This window comes from Chelonus insularis, unplaced genomic scaffold (genome assembly GCF_013357705.1).
Source record: "Chelonus insularis isolate UGA/USDA-ARS -01 unplaced genomic scaffold, ASM1335770v1 contig_3_pilon, whole genome shotgun sequence".
NCBI classification, from domain to species: Eukaryota; Metazoa; Arthropoda; class Insecta; order Hymenoptera; family Braconidae; genus Chelonus; species Chelonus insularis.
Window position 1 is genome coordinate 1589419 of NW_023276556.1, and position 19489 is coordinate 1608907.

At 30.4% G+C, this 19489-nt stretch overlaps 4 protein-coding genes and 1 long non-coding RNA gene across 10 annotated transcripts; 1 reads left to right on the plus strand and 4 right to left on the minus strand.

Moving 5' to 3' along the window:
- Positions 1-198: 198 nt before the first annotated feature.
- LOC118068547 (uncharacterized) lies at positions 199-3266 on the plus strand. 2 transcript variants are annotated; one of them, XM_035086021.1, is made up of 3 exons: positions 199-634; positions 716-840; positions 909-3266. In XM_035086021.1, exons 2-3 carry the CDS (start codon positions 738-740, stop codon positions 2993-2995), a joined length of 2190 nt encoding a protein of 729 aa, XP_034941912.1. In that variant the 5' UTR covers positions 199-634; positions 716-737; the 3' UTR covers positions 2996-3266. The 2 variants fall into 2 exon arrangements, with proteins under 2 accessions (XP_034941912.1, XP_034941914.1); XM_035086023.1 differs by having other exon boundaries at positions 199-388.
- A 219-nt stretch (positions 3267-3485) lies between these two features.
- LOC118068473 (uncharacterized) lies at positions 3486-12018 on the minus strand. 4 transcript variants are annotated; one of them, XM_035085899.1, is made up of 12 exons: positions 11495-12018; positions 11201-11336; positions 10237-11043; positions 10080-10168; positions 7785-7923; positions 6813-7432; positions 6333-6738; positions 6005-6192; positions 5796-5934; positions 5493-5698; positions 5277-5424; positions 3486-5191 (listed from the first exon to the last, which is right to left on the minus strand). In XM_035085899.1, exons 1-12 carry the CDS (start codon positions 11637-11639, stop codon positions 3736-3738), a joined length of 4479 nt encoding a protein of 1492 aa, XP_034941790.1. In that variant the 5' UTR covers positions 11640-12018; the 3' UTR covers positions 3486-3735. The 4 variants fall into 4 exon arrangements, with proteins under 4 accessions (XP_034941790.1, XP_034941789.1, XP_034941793.1 ...); XM_035085898.1 differs by having other exon boundaries at positions 6005-6195; XM_035085902.1 differs by lacking the exons at positions 10080-10168; positions 10237-11043; positions 11201-11336; positions 11495-12018 and adding an exon at positions 8188-8334 and having other exon boundaries at positions 3488-5191.
- A 1762-nt stretch (positions 12019-13780) lies between these two features.
- RabX1 (RAS oncogene family member RabX1) lies at positions 13781-16096 on the minus strand. Its single transcript, XM_035085905.1, has 4 exons — positions 15960-16096; positions 14948-15075; positions 14428-14759; positions 13781-14331 (listed from the first exon to the last, which is right to left on the minus strand). Exons 1-4 carry the CDS (start codon positions 16000-16002, stop codon positions 14163-14165), a joined length of 672 nt encoding a protein of 223 aa, XP_034941796.1. The 5' UTR covers positions 16003-16096; the 3' UTR covers positions 13781-14162.
- Positions 16097-16334: 238 nt separating this feature from the next.
- AlkB (alpha-ketoglutarate-dependent dioxygenase AlkB) lies at positions 16335-17572 on the minus strand. Of its 2 annotated transcripts, XM_035085904.1 has the most exons (4): positions 17465-17572; positions 17292-17394; positions 16529-17211; positions 16335-16458 (listed from the first exon to the last, which is right to left on the minus strand). In XM_035085904.1, the coding sequence occupies exons 1-4, from the start codon at positions 17555-17557 to the stop codon at positions 16441-16443; spliced, it is 897 nt and encodes a 298-aa protein (XP_034941795.1). In that variant the 5' UTR covers positions 17558-17572; the 3' UTR covers positions 16335-16440. The 2 variants fall into 2 exon arrangements, with proteins under 2 accessions (XP_034941795.1, XP_034941794.1); XM_035085903.1 differs by having other exon boundaries at positions 16434-17211.
- Positions 17573-17905: 333 nt separating this feature from the next.
- On the minus strand, positions 17906-19400 carry LOC118068451 (uncharacterized). The gene is made up of 3 exons (XR_004690514.1): positions 19119-19400; positions 18801-19035; positions 17906-18726 (listed from the first exon to the last, which is right to left on the minus strand). It is a non-coding gene; the product is annotated as an uncharacterized lncRNA (long non-coding RNA).
- Between the last annotated feature and the right edge of the window lie 89 nt (positions 19401-19489).

Consider the following 19489-nt stretch of genomic DNA (forward strand, 5'->3'; position numbering starts at 1 on the left):
TATAAGAAAAATTTATTTAACATTTAATCAAATAAAATAAGTGAAAAAACAAACAAAAAAATTCTACGCGTTGTATCCAGCTTTGTTCTCCACTACATTCAAACGTGTCTGCTCAGTAGTTGGCAGCACTGATCGAGTTTCTTAATTTTACCATATGGTGGCGTTATAATCAATTTTACTAACCTAATCTATCAGACAGTAATTTTTTATATTCGGCATTACTATTTTCTATCTTTTTTCTACTATCGAACTGAAATAATCACAAGCGTCATTATGTACATGTTGGTTCCGGAATATTCTGTGTAATTTTCCTTTTGTGGCAATAATTAAAACCCATAAAACGGTTGTAATAAATTAAAAATAAAGCCAGAGTCACCAATAAGTACTAGTAAGTGTGTAAATTAGGTGTATTCAGCAACAGAATGATTTGATGAAACTAGCAGCTAATTGTACATATAAATATTTGAAAATCAATTTATTAGATGTTTAAAACATTAATATTGGGTTATTTGATTTGTTCCAATTAAACGAATTGTATATTAATTAAATAAAAAAATGAACTATTTAAGTACATAATAATTTTTTTCCATTCTGTGAAATATTTCAATTAACATAGCATTTTTTCTAAATCGCAGTAAGTAATTCATTTATGTGTAATAGAAAAATATGCAACATTCAATTTACATTATTTTAATGTTGAAAAAATATTTTTTAGAATTGTACGAAAATTTGTCAAAATGCCATACATCAAGAAATTTGGTATAATTAGAAGACCTGGAGTTTGGAAGCTAAGAAATCAATTAAAAAGAAAACCTCGACCAGCTGCATCACGAAACGCATGTAAGAATAATTTTGTATTCATTTTTTATGTAAGAAATTAAATTTTAATCAATTAAATTTTTATTCAGTGTACGAGAAAATTAAAGCGAATAATAATAATTTAGCAACAGCTTTGTCAAAGGAAAAACAAGAGAAACAAGAATATTTTAAACAATGTGTTGCTTTAGAGAGTAAAGTTCAAGAGCAAGAAGTATGTCTTAATAGATTTAAAGAGATCTGTAAGCAAATAGAACGTACCTCAAAGGAAAATTTAAAAGTAATGTATCAACTGATGACAGCTATAACGGAGAATACATCAAGTATAGTATCCGTATGTCAACAAATAACTGATAAGCGTCCGGTAAGTTCTCCAAGATATTCAATATCCACATCTGACTCCAAACGTCAATCAGTTACAACGAAATCTCCTGCACGAGGAGTCGTTCAACCAATGGTTAGTGGCCACACAATAACTAAACCAGTAATTAATTTGAGTAGAATAAATATGCCAGGAGTTCAAATTTCACCAAATTTAAGTGATATTGATGAAGAAGTTACTCCAGAAAGTAGTCCAGTGCGTTCAACAATACAAACAACACCGGTTGCGATCAATCAGGAAAGTAGATTTACTCACAGGCGAGCTGAAAGACTTTTACCTGAAAGGATTATTGTTACTCCAACTGATGATGAACGTGAGAGCTTATTAAGACAAAGAAGTAAAAGATCATCAAGTAAATATTCTCGAAGGAGATCATCAAATTCATCTCGATCAGAGAGTTTTGAATCAAGGTTTAGTGGGAACTTTAATGAAACAATCAGAAATCCCACTGTAGCACTACATGACGTATCCAAATTACTACAAAATTCACAGAGTGTTAATGTCCGAACTTTTCTACAATCAACTGGCAATTCCGATTCTGGTAATGAATTACTAGCATCGCTTGATAATAATGAAACGAATCATGAATTAAATTCCACGAATGAATTAGATAATAAATCTGATGATAAAATGAATGCCGAAATTTCCGTAGAAAAAACAGCGTCTATAATAAAATCATTCCAAAACATTGATGATGATGAATCTGATGTGACATTAACGTTCCATCGACATCCTAGGAAAAATAAAAAAGAAAACACAAGTAATAATATTGATGATCCTCTTGAAGGACCCAGTTGGCTTCATGATTCACGAGCAACAGAATCAAACTCTACTTCACTCTTAGAAAACACCGTTAGGCATACAGAATATGAAGGATGGCTCTTTGAAAAGTCAATTCAACTTGAAAAAAATGTAGAAGCGACAGCTCAAAAAAAAAGTTTAGGAAATAAAACTCCTAATGAAGAAATTAGTGACGACGACGATGGTGAAGTTTGTCGAGTTTTTAATATGAATGAGTACAAAACGTATTTAAAAACGATAAACAAAAAAACAGATGATGAACATTCTGAACCCGACATAGTATCTCGTTCGGCAAATGTAACTGTTTCTAGAGGTAGGCCTGTCACAATAGATGATGATGATTTTACCATGTGTTTTATTAAGAAACCAAATCCAGTGTCTAATGGATTAGCCTTCGATTTAAATGAATTACAACTTCCTCAACTCGAAAGACCACTTGTTCAACTAAAACCTCCTGAACCAGAACCAGAAATTACTACAACAATTAAAATTGTACCACCAAATGCTGAAATGTTATCAAATAATAGATTATCTTCAGAAAATTTCAGGTTATCACCAATGCAACCTAATAATTCAGTGTTTATTCCAATGATTCAAGAATCGATGCGAATGTCAGGTTTAGATTCTACCGATTCACCTGAAGAAAATAATCAAAGTACTGAAGATTCAAACTCTACAGAAGTAGTATTGAAAAAACGTAATCGAAGACCTCGTGAGCTATCCTCCAGTGACTCTGAATATTCAAATACTCCAGGAAAAAATATAGTACTTAAGAAAAAAATTTTTAAAAAGAAAGATCCTAGATCTGCAAAAGTTGTGCTTGAAAAATTAGATGAAAATCGTCGAACATCCAATGAATTTAGAGAATGCTTAGAACCACAAAGTGATTCAGATAATAGCAACACCAGCATAAAACTTTCACATCGACCTAAGAGACGAAAAGCACCAGTTACACTTAAAGAGCCGTCTTTAAGAGCAAAACTAAGACGAAAATAAATTTTGTTTTATAATTTTTGTATATTTTTTTTAGTTTTAGAAAATTGCAAAATTAATTACAGCGTTTACTGAATTTTCGTATTCATGTGTTTTAGGGATAATGACTCCAAGATAATGATTAATTTTTAATTTGTTATCGTATAATAATCAATTTTGAATGTGCTTATTTTTGGAAATCACTTAACAATCGGTCAATAATCAATTTGTAAAAAATGATATTATCATTATGATTTAATAAGTTTTAAACCCAATAACACATTATGATCATCTATTTGTCACGTCTACTTTATATTTCAGTATTTATTTATAGTTTTACAATAAAAAACATAGGTAGTATTAATTATAATTTTTAGTAAAAAATACATCAAAATGTGTTTACATTTTTTATTTGAATTCATTATCTGTATTCGACAGATAATTAATTTTTCTTTTCAAATCCATAGTTTATTTTATTTCAATTCAATATAAGTTTATTAATGGCTCATTTTTATTAAAAATTGACAAACGTTGTTGTAAAGTATTCAACATAATGTGTTTACATAAAAAAATTATTAAGCTTACATAATTATTAAAAAACTAAAAAAAAAAATTAATAAAAAAGTTATTTAAAATAATATTTATATGCACAAAATATTTCACATATAATATACAAATTATGAAGTGAATTCAAGGGTAAAAAAATTCAGGACGGTTCGCACAATCCACTGGCCTGATTATTTTTAAATATAATTATAAATTATTTACTCTTCAATATTTCCTATTGTAGTCACTTTTTCCCATTGTCTAGTATTATTACTAATACTACTTTCATTAGAAAACACCACTCTAATTGAAGGTAAAGTCACTTTTAAGCTATTAGTTGTTGATTTGGGTCCTATAGATGATGCCAAAGTCACAAAATGAGGTTCTACTGTCGTTACGTTTTTACTTAAATCATTTTTCGATATTTTTTCAATTTTAGCCATATTTGGTTTCGATTGTTCTTTATTATCTTCGTTGTTTTGAGCTGCAAGACCTGCATTTAATTTTTTGGTAATATAATATTGCCCACTATTTGGATCTTTTGTAAATTGAGGCGAATATCCTATGGAAGTATTTCTTCTTTGTTCCAATTTAATACTTGAATTCGATTTTAGGTTCATTATTCTTTCAAGTGTTCTATTAGAACGATTCCTAACGATTTTAACGGGCAATCCATTTATAAGATTCCTTTTGTTTTTGAAAATGCGTGGAGCTGAAAGTCTAACTCCACGTTTTCTCGCAACACTCTCTGAAGAAGTACTGGGATTAGTTGATGGCTGATTTGTCATATTTTCCATATCAGGTAAAGTTGTTTCTACATATGTAAAAGTTGAAGATTCCGTTACATCACGGTCTGTAACATCATTAGCTAATGCAACAGAATCAGTACTGTTTGGTGGTGCTTCTCCATGAAGAAAAGCAATTGGCCAATGTCTACCTTGACAATAACTATCACATTCATGAAACCGTGGTCTTGAAGATCGATCTATTGGTCTATTTGACCGCGGATTCAGCTGATAAGGATAATATTTCTCACTGCAAGGTCTCCATTGATCTTTAGATGATCCTACGTAACACCACGGGAAATTGTGACCTGGAGAATACCCGCATTGATGACTTGGTTCACAGCAATAATCCCATGCTCCTGGCTCTGATCCTTCTGGCTCACAAGTCCAAAATCCTGCAACCCAGTTTCTCTCGCATCGTGTACCTCGTTTGCATGGAAAACCATTTACAGTGAAATGTCGAAATACTGAAAATTCATCAGGGATTGTTATAAAAAATTTTTCATCAATTCCATATTCTGGTTTAACTCCTGGATAGCCTGGATGTTCAGTTTCATAAACTGGCCCTAAAGATCCTGGTCCTGAAGGTATCGATGCTGGTCTATTGGGTTCTGGAATGGTAATTTCATAAATGTAAGGATCTTCCGGTCTGATTGGAGGTCGTTCTAAATTCGGGTTGTGACCATTGTCATTTCCAGAAGGATGAGAAAGAGGATAATAATTAGGTTTTTCTTCATAATGATTAGCAAACCATAGACATTTTGGTTCTAATTCTTTCCACATATAAAGGAGATAGCCATCATCATGGATGTAATCTAATCCAGGTCGTAAATCTCTGGTCGGAATGTCACTCAGGTAGCAATTATCACCACGATGATCACCATTTATTCTTGAAAAATAAATAATGAGATATGATACAATTAATCATGGTCTTTAAATGCTTTTTTCCTAATTTACAAAAAAAAATGTATTACCTATAGCTAAAAGACATACAAGGTGTTGATTCTCTTCTCATCAATGAACATTTTCGACGGCACTCAACTTCAGAATGTACTCTTGTGGCCAAAACAATTGCATAGGGAGTTAATTTGCAAGGTCTATCATAACCCGTGTAACAGGAAGCTATAGTCAGAATTATTGTCAAAGGTTCGATAACTTTTGGAAATAGTTTTATTTTTACTAAACTTTACCATCGTCTGGTAGATAGTGTTTACGATCATCCGGGCGACTAGCAATTGAAGGGGCTGGAAGATGAGGTTCACAACCTCGTCCAAAACTTCCTCTTTCGTATAATTCAGCATTATTCATATCTGGCATTTGTTCTGGATTTATTTCCATTGCTGTCCAGTCACTTAAATAGCAGTTGGGCGTTCCATGCACTGGATACACTTCATATCTAATAAAAAATTAATAATATGATTATCAATATAATTTTCTGATCTATTTTTAAATTCATTTATCCATAATTTGTTTTTTTTTTGATTAACAGTTACTTGTATACAAAACTCCGACAAGTAAAATCTCTTGATCGAACGCATTGGATTTGACATTCTCCTATTCCGTCTACATGAACTGGTTTTTTAATAACAGTAGTCGGCATGCCAAACCCGCTTCTCACTCTCCAAAAACATTCTATAATAAAAAATAATATAATAAAATAAGTATGAAAATTTTTTTCTATTGTTTCAATTATTTTTGTTACCGTCTGGAGGATGTGGTCGACTTGGTGGATATGGTGGCTTCATACGAGTTTCACACCATTTTGAGTCCATCATTGCATAAATATCATAATCTCGGTCTGGTTCGAGGTCAGTGTAGAAGACGAGACTCTCGAAAGGTATGTTGCTCAAGAAACAATTGTCTGAGGGTGATGTTGGTGCTATGTTATATCTACTTTTCACAAAAATAATAATCGTTATTTCATAGTATTCATAAACTTTCACTTTTAGAATTAACTTCATTAAGTTTTTTCTTCATTTGGAAAATTGTTTTTTCATTGATAATAATTGATAATAATTATCAATAATTACCTAAATGCAAAAGTGAGACAAATGAAGTCTTTTTGCTCCTCACACAATTGCTCACACTGCTCTACGTTAGGAGTTAAAAAGCTTTTTCGAACAATCCCTTTGGCAAGTTTAAAACCTCCAGCTGACCTAACAGAACACTGTCGAGATTCATGAACTGGTTTCATGACTTTATTAGGATGATTTGGGTAATCATAAACTCCTCCATAGTTGTAGGCAGGTCCAGGAAGATGATCACTAGGAATTTTTATTGAATAAGGGGGAGGTTCACGATCATTAGCTGGTGGCAATTGTGGTCGGTCACCAATATAATGATTGTGGTAACTATCAGCATATGAATGACCATATCCATTCGAGCCCCCATATTTTGATAACTTACGATAATCTGGAGGAGCTATTTCATTAATTGCTACAATAAAATGCTTAATTAAATGAATTTCTCTAATAAAAAAGAATAAATTATAAAATCAATAACTTAATTACTTGGATCCGTTCCGTATCCAACTCTCCTTTGAGGATATCGATGGTAATAATTAGACCCTCGATATCTCGTAGCCGTCAAATGACCATACGAATATCCATTTCCATTGTAACTGTCATACTCTCCAGGATAGTATGCTCGATGAGGAATTTTATTGTAGCTGTAAAAACCGTCATGACTAGGTCTTCGCTCTCCGAAGCCAGGATAATAAGCTTCCAGAGGTTGAACTGGAAGAGGTCTATCTCTAGGTTTAGTCCAAGAATTATCAGGATATCTTCGTGGTGGAGTTAACGGTTTTGGAATCTCTATCGTCAGCTGAGTGTTTTCTTTAAAAGATCCTCCATATGGAATTATTGCTGATGAAGGAGGAGCTGGTAGAGGTCTTGGCTCTTTTGGCGGTAAAGGATATTCCGGATATCTGTCTGAATTCCAATTAGGTCTAGGACTTGGTGACCACCAGTTTTGAGGAAAACTTCGATCTTTTGGAGGTTTATGAAAACAACTGTGCGTCCAATCTCTTTCGTAAAAATCACAGGAACGGTCAGGCATAAAGTCACGATGGATGTTGACTTGATTTGGTGGAGTTGATGTCATTTCACACATAGATTTGCCATTTAGTGACCTAAATGTTGCAATAAGGATATTTGAGTAGAATAAAAAGGTTTTAAATGATGAAACTGTTAGACGTTTTGCTCATGACAAAATCGAAAAATTGCATCCGCAATGATGCAATTGAAAACCGGATAAACAATGCACTCCACCTGTTGTATGCATGGTGCACATGATTATAACTTAACCCAGATATGTCCCTACTGATGCCAGAATCACGCCAAGCGTGGATAATCGCAAAGACTCATCGTTATCGTTGTCATTACAATATCGAAATGATGAGCAAGTATTTTTGAAAGTAGTGAGAGAAAGAAATGAGATACTAAGAAGAAAAATAAGGAGAAATATGATTTTAATATTCTTACCTATAATTAAAACCCTCACAAGTAAATCCTCTTTCATATTCACACATCCTGTAACAGTCTTGCAATCTGTCACACTCTATTGTTCTTCGTACGTATGTATTGATAATCCGCTTGCCTGATACCAGCCTCCGAAAACAGGCTAAAAATTAATAAAATATATCACTCAATTAATCAATATTTGTCACATAATTTTTATTTAATTTTCAAAATTTTAAGTGATTATAAATTCTGTTTTTTCATGATTACATCTCTTATTTATTATACACTTTACTAATTATTTTTAATATTACAATATTTTATTATAATTATTAAATTCAATTGCATCGATTTTTTTGTTCCTTATTTAGTAGAAATTTTTTTTAACTATGAACTTTTCAACAATTGTTGACAATACTGGACTTACGATCATTACAATCAGCATCATGCACAACAATAACAGTTCCTACGGTAGTAGACTTTGAAACGAAAAGTGCACAAAATAAACTAATCCATGTCAAAAGCATTTTTATCACTTTACTTTATTCAACCATGAACCGAATATTCAAATAAAAACATCAGAAAGTATCGAATAATTTGGGAATAAAATCATACTACTACTAATAAAAGAGTGGAAAAGATCGTGAAAAAGATTTGAAAAATAGTAGCAAAATTAGAGGCTTGCATCTTGTTATATATGGAAAAGTGAATGTTTGTAAATGGTGGGAAGGTGCTGTTACACGTTGGGGGAGGGGTTTTGTTAGTTGAGTTATAGGATTCAAGTAAACTGATTGTAAGACTTAGCAATCATAATCGTCATTACTATTATTAACACCATTCCTAGTCATTACCAATGTGATTATTGTTTCACTTGGCCCAGAACATGCTTTTATAACTATTACTATAGTTATGAATTAATTTAAACATTACGTAGACTGGAGAATTAATTTAAAGGCGATATTTACGTAGTATTAAAGATCATTATTTCAGTTAAAAAAAAGAATAACCATAGAACAAAGTTGAAATAATAAGAATGACATCAGAATTTTTTAGAAGGTAACCTTGAAGGTTCCTTCAGACACTCAATTATTTCAAGTAGCCATTTAAATATTCTCAAATGTTTCACTTCCTTTTATTTAACACCATCGTGTTCCAGATTAATGCGCAAACAGTGAATAAATTGTGCTATATTTGGACTAGGACAAGCCATGAAATGTTTTTGTAATTATTGGATACTCTAGTTTAGATTTTATTGCCTATTTTACAATTAGGTTTTTTCTGCGAAAGATGATAATTTGAGGAATTAAACAGTGCCTTTAGAATTAAGGAGCGGAAAAATTCATTAAAAAATTCAAGGTAGTAAACAATGCAGGACACCTCTCCCTTTTCTTCCGGTAGTTTACCCTCCTTTACATAAGTCTTGAGATACTTTTACTTTTAATCATCATTGTGTTTCCTTTTTCGTAATGAAGCTTCTGTTTTAAATTAAAAATCAATCATTTTTTTATTAGTCCAATTTAATAAAAGAAATTAATATAATAATTTAAAAAACTTTGAACAAATGAAAATGTAGAATAATAATAATAATTTTCTTGGAAACTTGAAGTTAGAATTTGATATATTAATAAAAAAAAGTATCGTTTACAATCAAGATTATTCACTCTGTTCACTTGCAATTATTTATGGTTTTATGATTGAACACCTAACTTATTCTATAAATTAATGTTATCTTTGTAAAATCAAATACAATAGTAAAACTATTGCAATTTTTGAAATTATCTATTTGCAATCAAGATACAATAATTTTTTAATTCAGGAAGCCAAAAAATATTGCATTCACGTAAATTTGATGGTTTAATAGAAAAATGATTTCCTGTAAATACTATTATTGGATTTGAATTTAAAGACGACAATGAAGAATAGAATATTGTAAGTTCATCGACTTAGCGTGAAGAGAATATGTATAAAGATATGGGTGTAAAAATGGACAATTTACATTGTTCATTAACGACGTAATGATGAGCGTGGCTATTATTCTCAACTCGCATACGGTCCCACCGGAAATAAGGGAACGGGGAAAATGCAGAGATTTGCACGTCGTTTGGAAACTGTGTCAATGCCGTCGTTTCTATCGCAAATAGTCGATTAGTCCGGTGCTAATGAACGAACGGATGATGATGAATCTTTTGCGTGCATTAGATTAGAATTATTGCACTTTGGTGGTGCGAATTGCATCCTATTATATCGCTCATCCGTTCAATTATTGTACTATCATCAATTAATACTACTTTTGTAATCACTGTAATGATTTATTCTCACCTTTTTCACCTTTTAATATATCAATTTTTTCTACTTCGAAGTCTTCAAGCTTTTCTGGTAATTTTTCTGATAAAAATGTGTCCTCCGGCCTAAAAATTAATTATTACAAATGTTGAATTATAAAACTATTTGTAAATTATATAAAATGAGTATTTACCCTGAATTAAGCCAAAGGTTTTTATAATTCGTATCAAATACAAAAGTAGGACGAGTGTTTAGCCTTTTTCCAAATTCAGCGACATCAGATGCATCAGTAGAGAAAAATAACTCATTGTTTTTTACAGGAACTTTTTGTGCAAATAAATTATTATTATCGTTATTATCACTCATTTTTTTATTGTAATGAATATCATTATTTTTATCCTCTTCTTTTCCTACCAAGGACCAAAAATTATCCGTATCGCTTTCAAAATCATCAGTTCCAAAATTATAATATATTGTTGGGAAATAATTAAACTCATCAGTCTTATCATGATATTCATGTTCAGGATGGTAATGAGAAGTTTGCTTATTTCGTAAAATATCATGAATTCTTGTTTGATCATCAGTTTGAAGTAACATAAAACTTCCTGGCATCCGTTGTCGTGGCATCATATTATTATTGTTGTTGTTACTAATATTTTGATTGTTATTACTATTGTTGATTATGAAGCTTTGATTATTATCGTTTGAAAAAATAGAACTCCTGAGAAAATTCAAAAGACTAGAGTTTCCAAAAATTTTTTTTGGATTGCTATTGATCATCAATGTTGGTGTATTATTGTTAATATTAGCATTGACATCCATCTGATTTTTTAAAACAGGTGGAACAATGTTAAATAATTTATCTGATCTGGTTAAACATCCTAGTAATGATATGTGTCCTTTCACATAAATATCATAGTCTCGATCTTCAAGTGGACTATCTTGATCACTTTGAATTCCTTGTCCGAGCATACACGTACCATTTCCCCTTACTCCGACTCTGCAACAAGTAATGAGAACAATAGAATGTATAATATACAAAAATATGAATAATTAATTGATATGTAAAACAATTCAAGGAAAAAATTTAAAAGAACACAAGGTCATTACTTTTTATGGCTTTTCAATTGTTTTCTCACGTGAGAAATATCACTTACCCGAAACTAAAAGACCCGCAAAGTGTTCCATTGGTTGAACAAGCGGCTTCGCAATCAGAAATGGAGTTTGCTTCGAAGGAGGAAATAATCAAAGAATCTGGCAATCGAAAGCCAATGGATACTCTTCTGTAACAATCTGCAATACAAATTGTTTGTAAAAATAAGGGTAATAACTTTTTTATTGTATTAATTAGGATTGAGTATTTTTTGTAAAGTAATATTTTTATAGGATTATTTTACATGCTTTTAATTTGAAAAAAAAATTAGTTCAAAAAATAATTTATGAGTCAATACCACTAGGAGCAACAAATAGCCGATTATCAATAGCAAACTGAAGAGTGTGGGTTTCATGAATTATGCTAAAAGCTTGAAAAACAAATAACAAAAAATATTTTTTATTAATTATATTCATCAATCTCTTAATCTTCAGATTTTCCATTTTCTTTGAAACCAAATTCCCACATAAACCGTGTTTTTCTCATTCCGAGTGTATTGTATTTGTATTAAATATTTTTTCTTGAAGGTTGTCGATGATTCACACTTTATCTTCTATCTGACATCACATTAAACACAAAAGGGTGACAAAACACAATTAAAGTATAATAGAATATCAAAAAATAGATGAACGAATGATCACAAATCAAAAAAAGTAATTACATGTTACGGTGATTAAATAAATAAACACTTTCAAGTCTTTCTATAATGTTACGTGTGTTCAATTAATTTGTTTCACGCAAGATCCGTATCCGTATTTTTTGTTTTAACAAACAAGAGAGTCTTCATTATGGACTTTCGCATGGAAGAAGAGAGCAATTGTATACTAGTCTAGAATTCGCATCAACTGGAAGGATCAGGTAACTGTATCAGCGTTTTATAGCAGAGCAAAACTAAGAAAGAGCTTCTTTCACATGTTAACTTGTCTTTCTCCTCTACTTTTACCAACTTAACTTGTCCGCCTAAATTGAAGAATAAAACGAGTCCTCTAATGACTAATGACTTTTGGACTGGCAAACCATCTCCAATTGGTTAGCTAGATCATTGATCATTCTTAGAAATCATTACAAGGTATATTTGAAGAGAAGAAAAGGGTTTAAAAGAGGTGCGGTATAAGAAATCTTTTTTACTCTTGCATCAGAGTGATTAGAAAAAAATGTTAATTAGTCCACTCCGTGCAGCTAAGTAGACATGGCAAGGTGCTGGCGACTCATGGAATATCGATTTTTACTATCCATTGTTATTAGTATTGCTTTGTGAAACTCTTTTGTGAGTGATTTGTCCATACATTAACGATTGAACGACGTAAATTAGATGTGCTTAAGAGTCATTAGATGCACGCAATTTGTAATAGAATAATTGCTCAGTGATATCCTTAATCTCATTTAACAATACTTTTTTATTATCTTTAACAAAATCCTTATTTTTGAATTATCTCTCGTTTTTTACTACATGTTTATTATCAACGATTAATCTATACAGATTAAAGTAATTTAATTAATTAATTAAACTCATGACAACTAATTGAATCATACATAAAGTTTTAAAGAATTATTTTATTGATTCTTTCAAGATTAAAATAAAATATTGAAAGATTAATTTTAAAAATGATAAATAACGGTATTTTAATTCAATACTCACTTCATTAGCATGTTAACGGAATTCAATAATGTCTCATTTAATTTTTTCATTTTCTCCTTGAGAATATCTTAGCTAAAATTAATGAAGACATACCACCAGGATTCTTGATCCTTACCCAATGAGAATTGAACGATAGTCGAAAGCATGTCACGCTTCGAGAAACTCATATATTTTGTCGGTTGACGCATTGCCCTCATGTATGTGCGGTTCTTCTTCATCATCATCGTCTTGTCTTTGTTTTATACTTATGTATTGTCTTACTTTTTATCTCAATCTGTATATTGATAAATCTCAAATATGTAGACAATTCATTATGTGCAATATCGATTTTTATTCTTTCATTCTCAATAACTCTGAACCAAGTATATGACTTCTTCTTTAATCAATTCGGTGTAGAAAGTTAGGATAATTAAAAATGACATGATATGAAGAGAAAAATTATCATGTTTTTCTCCACAATTTATTTCATTTCTACAGCTACATAAACATCAACACGTGTTCATGAGTTTCATCCATTGGCATCCGGTGAATAAGCACATAAAAGGAACTTATCTACTGTATAGATCGGTATTATACAATTCTAAAGCGAATTTCTTCAAGCTATGAGAGTGATTACACTCATATAATATCCAAAGTCTGAAGAAGGTTTACTTACACAAAATTATTGTAAAAGACAATACAGCAAGCTGACATCAACGTGAGAGCGATAGTGAATTATAATATTATACATTCATTAACATTTTAACAATTTCACACGTTTCTATAGGCACAGAATATTGCTTAAACATAATTTAATTGGAAAAAATACTGAAATGTACTCAGATCATTTGAAATATTTAAAAAAAAAAATACTATGACTCAAATTTAAAAACTATTGGCATTGATGATAATCGTGGAACTTTATTTATTACCTTAAAAATTATCATAACAAAGGTAATCATAAAAAATTATATAAAAACTGAATATTAGATTATAAAAACAAAGAAAATTATAAATTAATTTGTGTTAAGTATAAAGTAATGAATTCTAATAGCTTCATTAACGTACCAGCATTATTACAGTTTTTGGAAGACTGACAGAAATATTATTCTTTCATATATTATCTCTGTAATATTTATAATGAGATATTGTTTTAATCTTTTATTAAAGATAAATTCATAGAAAAATAATTCGATAGACTTTACACAATGAGAAAACGCACTAGCAGTCTTGATTGTGCTTGTTTCTAGATTAATAAAAGTAGGTAATTTTTTACTAATATAACATAATTAGTCAGTATTAAATACAACAATTAAATGAGCAGCTTTTTGTGTTTTTACAAGCGATGTTAACAACATGCTGGTGGTTTTTCATGTATTCCATGAGCAATTGATGTATTATTGAGAGTCTCTTCACTTGATGGCGTCAGAGGTAAGTCTGAATCAAAACTACTTATCCCAGAACTGGGAGAGTCTTGAAGTTTTGAGTTTGATGAGTGGTAATTTCCGCTATTTAACCTTTAATTAATAAAATGAGAGCAATTAATGATTAAACTTCAATGAATTAGTAATCGGAGTACAATAAAAGTTTTTTGTCGGAATCCATTATAGTACCTTAAGATTCCATGAGCAATTGTACTGAAGACTTTTTCAATGCCTTCATCATGTAGAGCTGAAGTTTCAAAATAAGTAGCACCAATTAAAGTAGCATACTTTAACGCATCATCGGAGTCAACTCGACGTTGATCATCAAGATCATGCTTATTCCCTACAACAACTAGAACCATCGCGTCCTCTACATTCCTCTGCAATTCAGTGACCCATGATTTTACTGCAGTGAAAGTGTTGTACTGTGTGATATCAAAAACAATGAGTGCAGCGTTCGCTTTTCTATAATACATTGGTGCCATTGATCGGAAGCGTTCTTGACCCGCTGTGTCCCAAACCTGATAATTCATCAAATCATGAATTATTGTCATCTTGTTTTTTTCTATTGATAAATGTATTATAACAGTTTATTACTTATTTCACTTTTTTTTTAGTGTAAACATAAAAAATTGAAATGTTTTTCACGTAATTTATTTTGAAAATAAATCAACTATTAAAAATTAAATATAGCTGATAATTCACTTACTTGCAATTTAATTCTGGCATCATTTATGTTAATGTTGCAAGTGAAAAATGAGGCTCCTATTGTTGGACTTATATGCTGATCGAATAATTTTCCAGCATATCGAGTTATCATACTAGTTTTCCCAACACCTGTAAATATAAATAAATAATAAATAAAATATAAAATGATAATATAAAAAATAAAATTAAAAAACAAAAGTCATAAAAATTATTTTTATCGTAAAATTCTTCAACATGAAAATTATACATAATATAACTTTTGTCTTCAACTCACTTGGTTTTGTAAACATCTAGATGACTCACTCCACTTTTAGTCCGATAATTTAGAACAAAATATTTGAATCGATTATTTTACGGAGCTTTGCTTTTATTATAAGAATTAAAAATGAAATAACAAAAATTCGTTTAATCGTAACATAACAGTGACGATCTATTTTTATGAATTGAAATATTCATATAAGCTCACTATTAAATTATTAAGAAGATTAAAAGAAATAATCATTATGGTTGATAAAGTTTCTTATTTCAATTATTTATAATATGACTCTATTACTTGGGATTTTAGATAACTGAAAATGACTCAAATGCTGAATATATACAACTAGGGACTTCCCGCGTCAATATATTTCTTTAATAAACAATATATACTTCAAAACACACATACTACTATTAGCAATGCATTGTTATTCATATTATATTTTATAAAAAAAGACAATTTCATCAATGATTTTTCCCTTATAAAATTAAAAATACTTTATGAATCAACTTTTAATTTATTCGACTATTTAATTAGCTATCGTACGATGTAAAAGTTGATTGAAGAGCTTTAAGAAATGTTTTTGATTAATCCCGGATTATCTAAGTTCCCCAACAGTCATTAGACCTGCGATAACATTTAGAGTCAAATTTTTAATCATTGGCACATAAAATTATTTGATATCTTTTATGTAATAACCATCACTAAACATAAATAAAAAAATATATTTATAAATATAAATTGTTTTTAACATTACCTTGAGAACCAAGAACAACTAATTTTCCTTCAATGATTTTCATAATGATTTTTTTGAATGGCACGTCACATAATAGATCACAACCTGATGTTTGATTTTGATATTAACGACTACAAATACTTTTTCAAATGAATATTAAATCAAAGAATAATTTTAGTTTAATCAATCATTTCCACCTTTAAACAATTCACGACATAATAGGTGTTGTGGAGTTTTCTAACCTTGCAATGATTGAATATTAGAGCGAAATATATCTCGATAATTTGCTTTTGCGCACTTTCATTCTCACATTGTTGATACACATGTAGGCTGAAGTACGTTTTTTTTAAGTAACTAGCGACCTCTTATGATCATTCTTTCTTATACTTTGAGATTTTTTCGTGCTCTAAAGATTTCTTTATTTTCCACGTTAGATTAGAAGAAACTTTTTCAGGTCTATAGAACTTTTCATATCACCGTAAACAAGTTGTTTGACCACCCATCATCTACAAATATATTTCTGAGAATGGCAATAGATATCACGTCTTCATTAATAAACAACTCTGACCCTCCTTTAAAACTTGTCTTACATTCATATTGATACGAATTCCTGCAATTAAACGTCTTGCTTTGTACCAATCATTACTATTATTCAAAATTTCTGGACTCTTTTCCAAATCATCATCCCAGATTGGATCTGTTACAGATAAAATCTTGGGTACACCATGATATTTTAATCGTGAAGCTCCTGACATTATAACAACATCTCCACTGTTGAGAAAAATAGGATAAGCTGGATCTTCTATTGTGTAACCACCAATGAGAAAAATAGCAGTTAGACCAAAGCTAATAGAAATCAGTGGTGCTTCCATATTCATTTCGGAGTGGTCTATATGTCCAGCAAGAGTAGAATTCATTTGATAATAATTTATTATTGCAGCTTCTGCATTAAAATTCATAAAACCAACAGATTTTGCTAAAATTCTTGATAACTCTACAAAGTCTGAAGGGATTTCTGATTTAGAGTCTTCTGAATAATGTTTTGTATCCCAATTGTGGTGATATCCCAATGTGGCCCATCTCAACTTTGAAATTAAATTGATTGCTCTTTTTTTGTCAGTTGTACAGACATCCCACCACGTTTCATTATCTAATAAAAGATTATGAGCATCTATATTTGATTTACTTGGTTTTTTTGAATAATCTTTTAGACACTTAGTAATCCAATATCTTTGACCAGCAGGAGTAAAAGGATTCTTTATAAATATTAATCCTATAAAATTAATTTATTAGTAAGAAATAATCTTATTGTTAGTTATTACTTAATTAAACAGTTGTTGTCCTATTTCTTACCTGGAATTTGTACAAATTCATAGACTTTCCATGACGAAATTGGTTTTAGTCCTAAACAATCAGCTGGTGGCAACTCAGTAATCTTATTTGGTACTTTAATAACCTGTAAACATAATTAGATAAGAATCAGGTTATTTGTATATAAATATATAAATATGATCTTATTAGATTACCTTATTTAAATCTGGATTATCAAGATCTAGTACATTTTCTAAATTTGGAGGTGGATTACGGCTTTTGTAATATTTAAAACAGTCTTTGAACATGTCGTGAATTGTGGGCGCAGCCATTTTTAAAAAACAAGTGAACATGCGCATTGAAACACAAATTTCTACGTTCCCTATTGGTGTGTCTTCTATTAGCGCGAAAATTTTCAAAAAAAAAATTTGTTGTCTCAACAAGCTTTTTTTTAAACGATATAATGTTTAATTATAAATGGATTTACTATACCTATTATTAAGAAACCCGATAATGGAACAATAATTAGAAAATGTACGTAATTTATTTAATGGATTCAGAAAAAATTTCTGCAAAAAAGCATAAAACATTGTATACTAATCTTTATTCATTAACATACAATAAAAAACTGAATAAAAAATTTAATAGTACCAATTTGAAAACTATTTTTGATCTATAAAAAAATGACAATCACTTGTGCATATATTAGCAACCTTCTAAGAACTCGAATTATTTTTTAAAACCCAAGAATAATCAGTCAATATTTCATAACACTACACTTAATCCATAAATAAATAGATAAGATTGATGACTTCTGTGTCTAACATGAAGTCACGTGTAAAATATGAATTGTATAAAATAAAGAGGTGATTGTCACATAGAAAAGACCTCACCCGCAACTCTATGAACAAATGTACATAAATAATAAAAAATATTTTATGATCCTCGACATACATCTCAACATATAAAAATACACATATGGTATATTTACACCAAGAAACGATTATACGTAATCTGTGGAATTTTCTATTATTATCCACACATTGTTTAGCATATCTGATCGATAATCATCACAGAACTGGCTAAATGATATCTGCAGAAAATCAACAATTTTTCTGCATACATTTATACTTTTTTTTATTGCTCATCAAGCCCATCCCACATCCATAAATCTGACGAATAGAATCCAAACAGCTTATGACTAATTTTTCTATGCAATTCCAAGTGGAACCGCCGCTGGGAAACTATGATTTCATTCAAGATCCGGTGGTACGACAAATGCACACCATTCTCACTTCAACTCTGTCAAGTCTACGTATACAGTCAAGGCTTTTCGAAAGCTTGGCGTAAATTAATAGCATACTAAATCGCCTGAACGTTAATAATCAGTCATTACATTAACTTTTATTCCCTTTGAACTACATATGTAGAGTAGAAAATCAAACTTAGCCAAGTTACCTGCTGCACAAATGCTCTGCTGGAATATTAAATTACCTCTTTATTTTCTAAATTATTTTTGTTATCTAGCACAAGCTTTATAAAACTACATACCTTACATGTTATGGATCTTCAAGTACTTGCAATTTATACTTATGCTCTCTCTGCATCTTAAAATGACATCAAGCAATAACTGTCCTGGAAACGTTATTGCTAGTAGTAGGAACGAGTAGAATCAAGAGCATCCCGAGATATTGCAGTGTTACTTCATCGTAGGTGACGCCCACGTTCGCGCGGGAGTCACATAACAACCCTGAATTCATTTTTCATTGCTACACTATTCAGACACCTATTTTAGAAAACATAAATTTCTTCATTATTAATATAAACAAAATAAATAAACACGTAAATAAAAACAATTTAATTACATACCGACGATTTAAAATTTTAAATATTTTGTTGTTTCATATTATACAATTGCAACGCATCTCTTTGCATAATTACGAAATCGATTTAAATCTTCACGTACCCAAGAAGTAACGGTATGGTAAGTGTATATACATATTTAATATGCTGTGAGTTAAGCTGAAGTATGAATTCATGATTAAAATGTTTTATCTCAAGATATATCTCGTTGATCATTTCCATGAATTATAAACGTACGAAAAAATAAAATGGAAAATTTGTCAAGTCCATGTCAACAAATGTCGCACCCGCAAGTCGCACCCAGTAGAAGTTGATAGAACGGCAGAGTATATAGTAAGAACAACTTCAGGAGTATCCCCACTCCTCTTATGTTTATG

Bases quoted from the DNA above. Each gene is read 5' to 3' on its own strand.
- LOC118068473 (XM_035085898.1), bottom strand. From the start codon at position 11,639: ATGGAAAATCTGAAGATTAAGAGATTGATGAATATAATTAATAAAAAA. The intron at 10,169-10,236 runs GTAAATACTCAT...ATTAATTTTTAG, and splicing joins AACCTTTGGCTTAATTCAGG to GCCGGAGGACACATTTTTAT. The intron at 7,433-7,784 runs GTAAGAATATTA...TGCAACATTTAG, and splicing joins TGTGAGGGTTTTAATTATAG to GTCACTAAATGGCAAATCTA.
- AlkB (XM_035085903.1), bottom strand. From the start codon at position 17,557: ATGTTCAAAGACTGTTTTAAATATTACAAAAGCCGTAATCCACCTCCA. The intron at 17,395-17,464 runs GTAATCTAATAA...TTATGTTTACAG, and splicing joins ATAATCCAGATTTAAATAAG to GTTATTAAAGTACCAAATAA. The intron at 17,212-17,291 runs GTAAGAAATAGG...TTAATTTTATAG, and splicing joins TGAATTTGTACAAATTCCAG to GATTAATATTTATAAAGAAT.
- LOC118068547 (XM_035086021.1), top strand. From the start codon at position 738: ATGCCATACATCAAGAAATTTGGTATAATTAGAAGACCTGGAGTTTGG. The intron at 841-908 runs GTAAGAATAATT...ATTTTTATTCAG, and splicing joins AGCTGCATCACGAAACGCAT to TGTACGAGAAAATTAAAGCG.
- RabX1 (XM_035085905.1), bottom strand. From the start codon at position 16,002: ATGAAAATCATTGAAGGAAAATTAGTTGTTCTTGGTTCTCAAG. The intron at 14,760-14,947 runs GTAAGTGAATTA...ATGAATTATCAG, and splicing joins ATGCCAGAATTAAATTGCAA to GTTTGGGACACAGCGGGTCA. The intron at 14,332-14,427 runs GTACTATAATGG...TATTAATTAAAG, and splicing joins ATTGCTCATGGAATCTTAAG to GTTAAATAGCGGAAATTACC.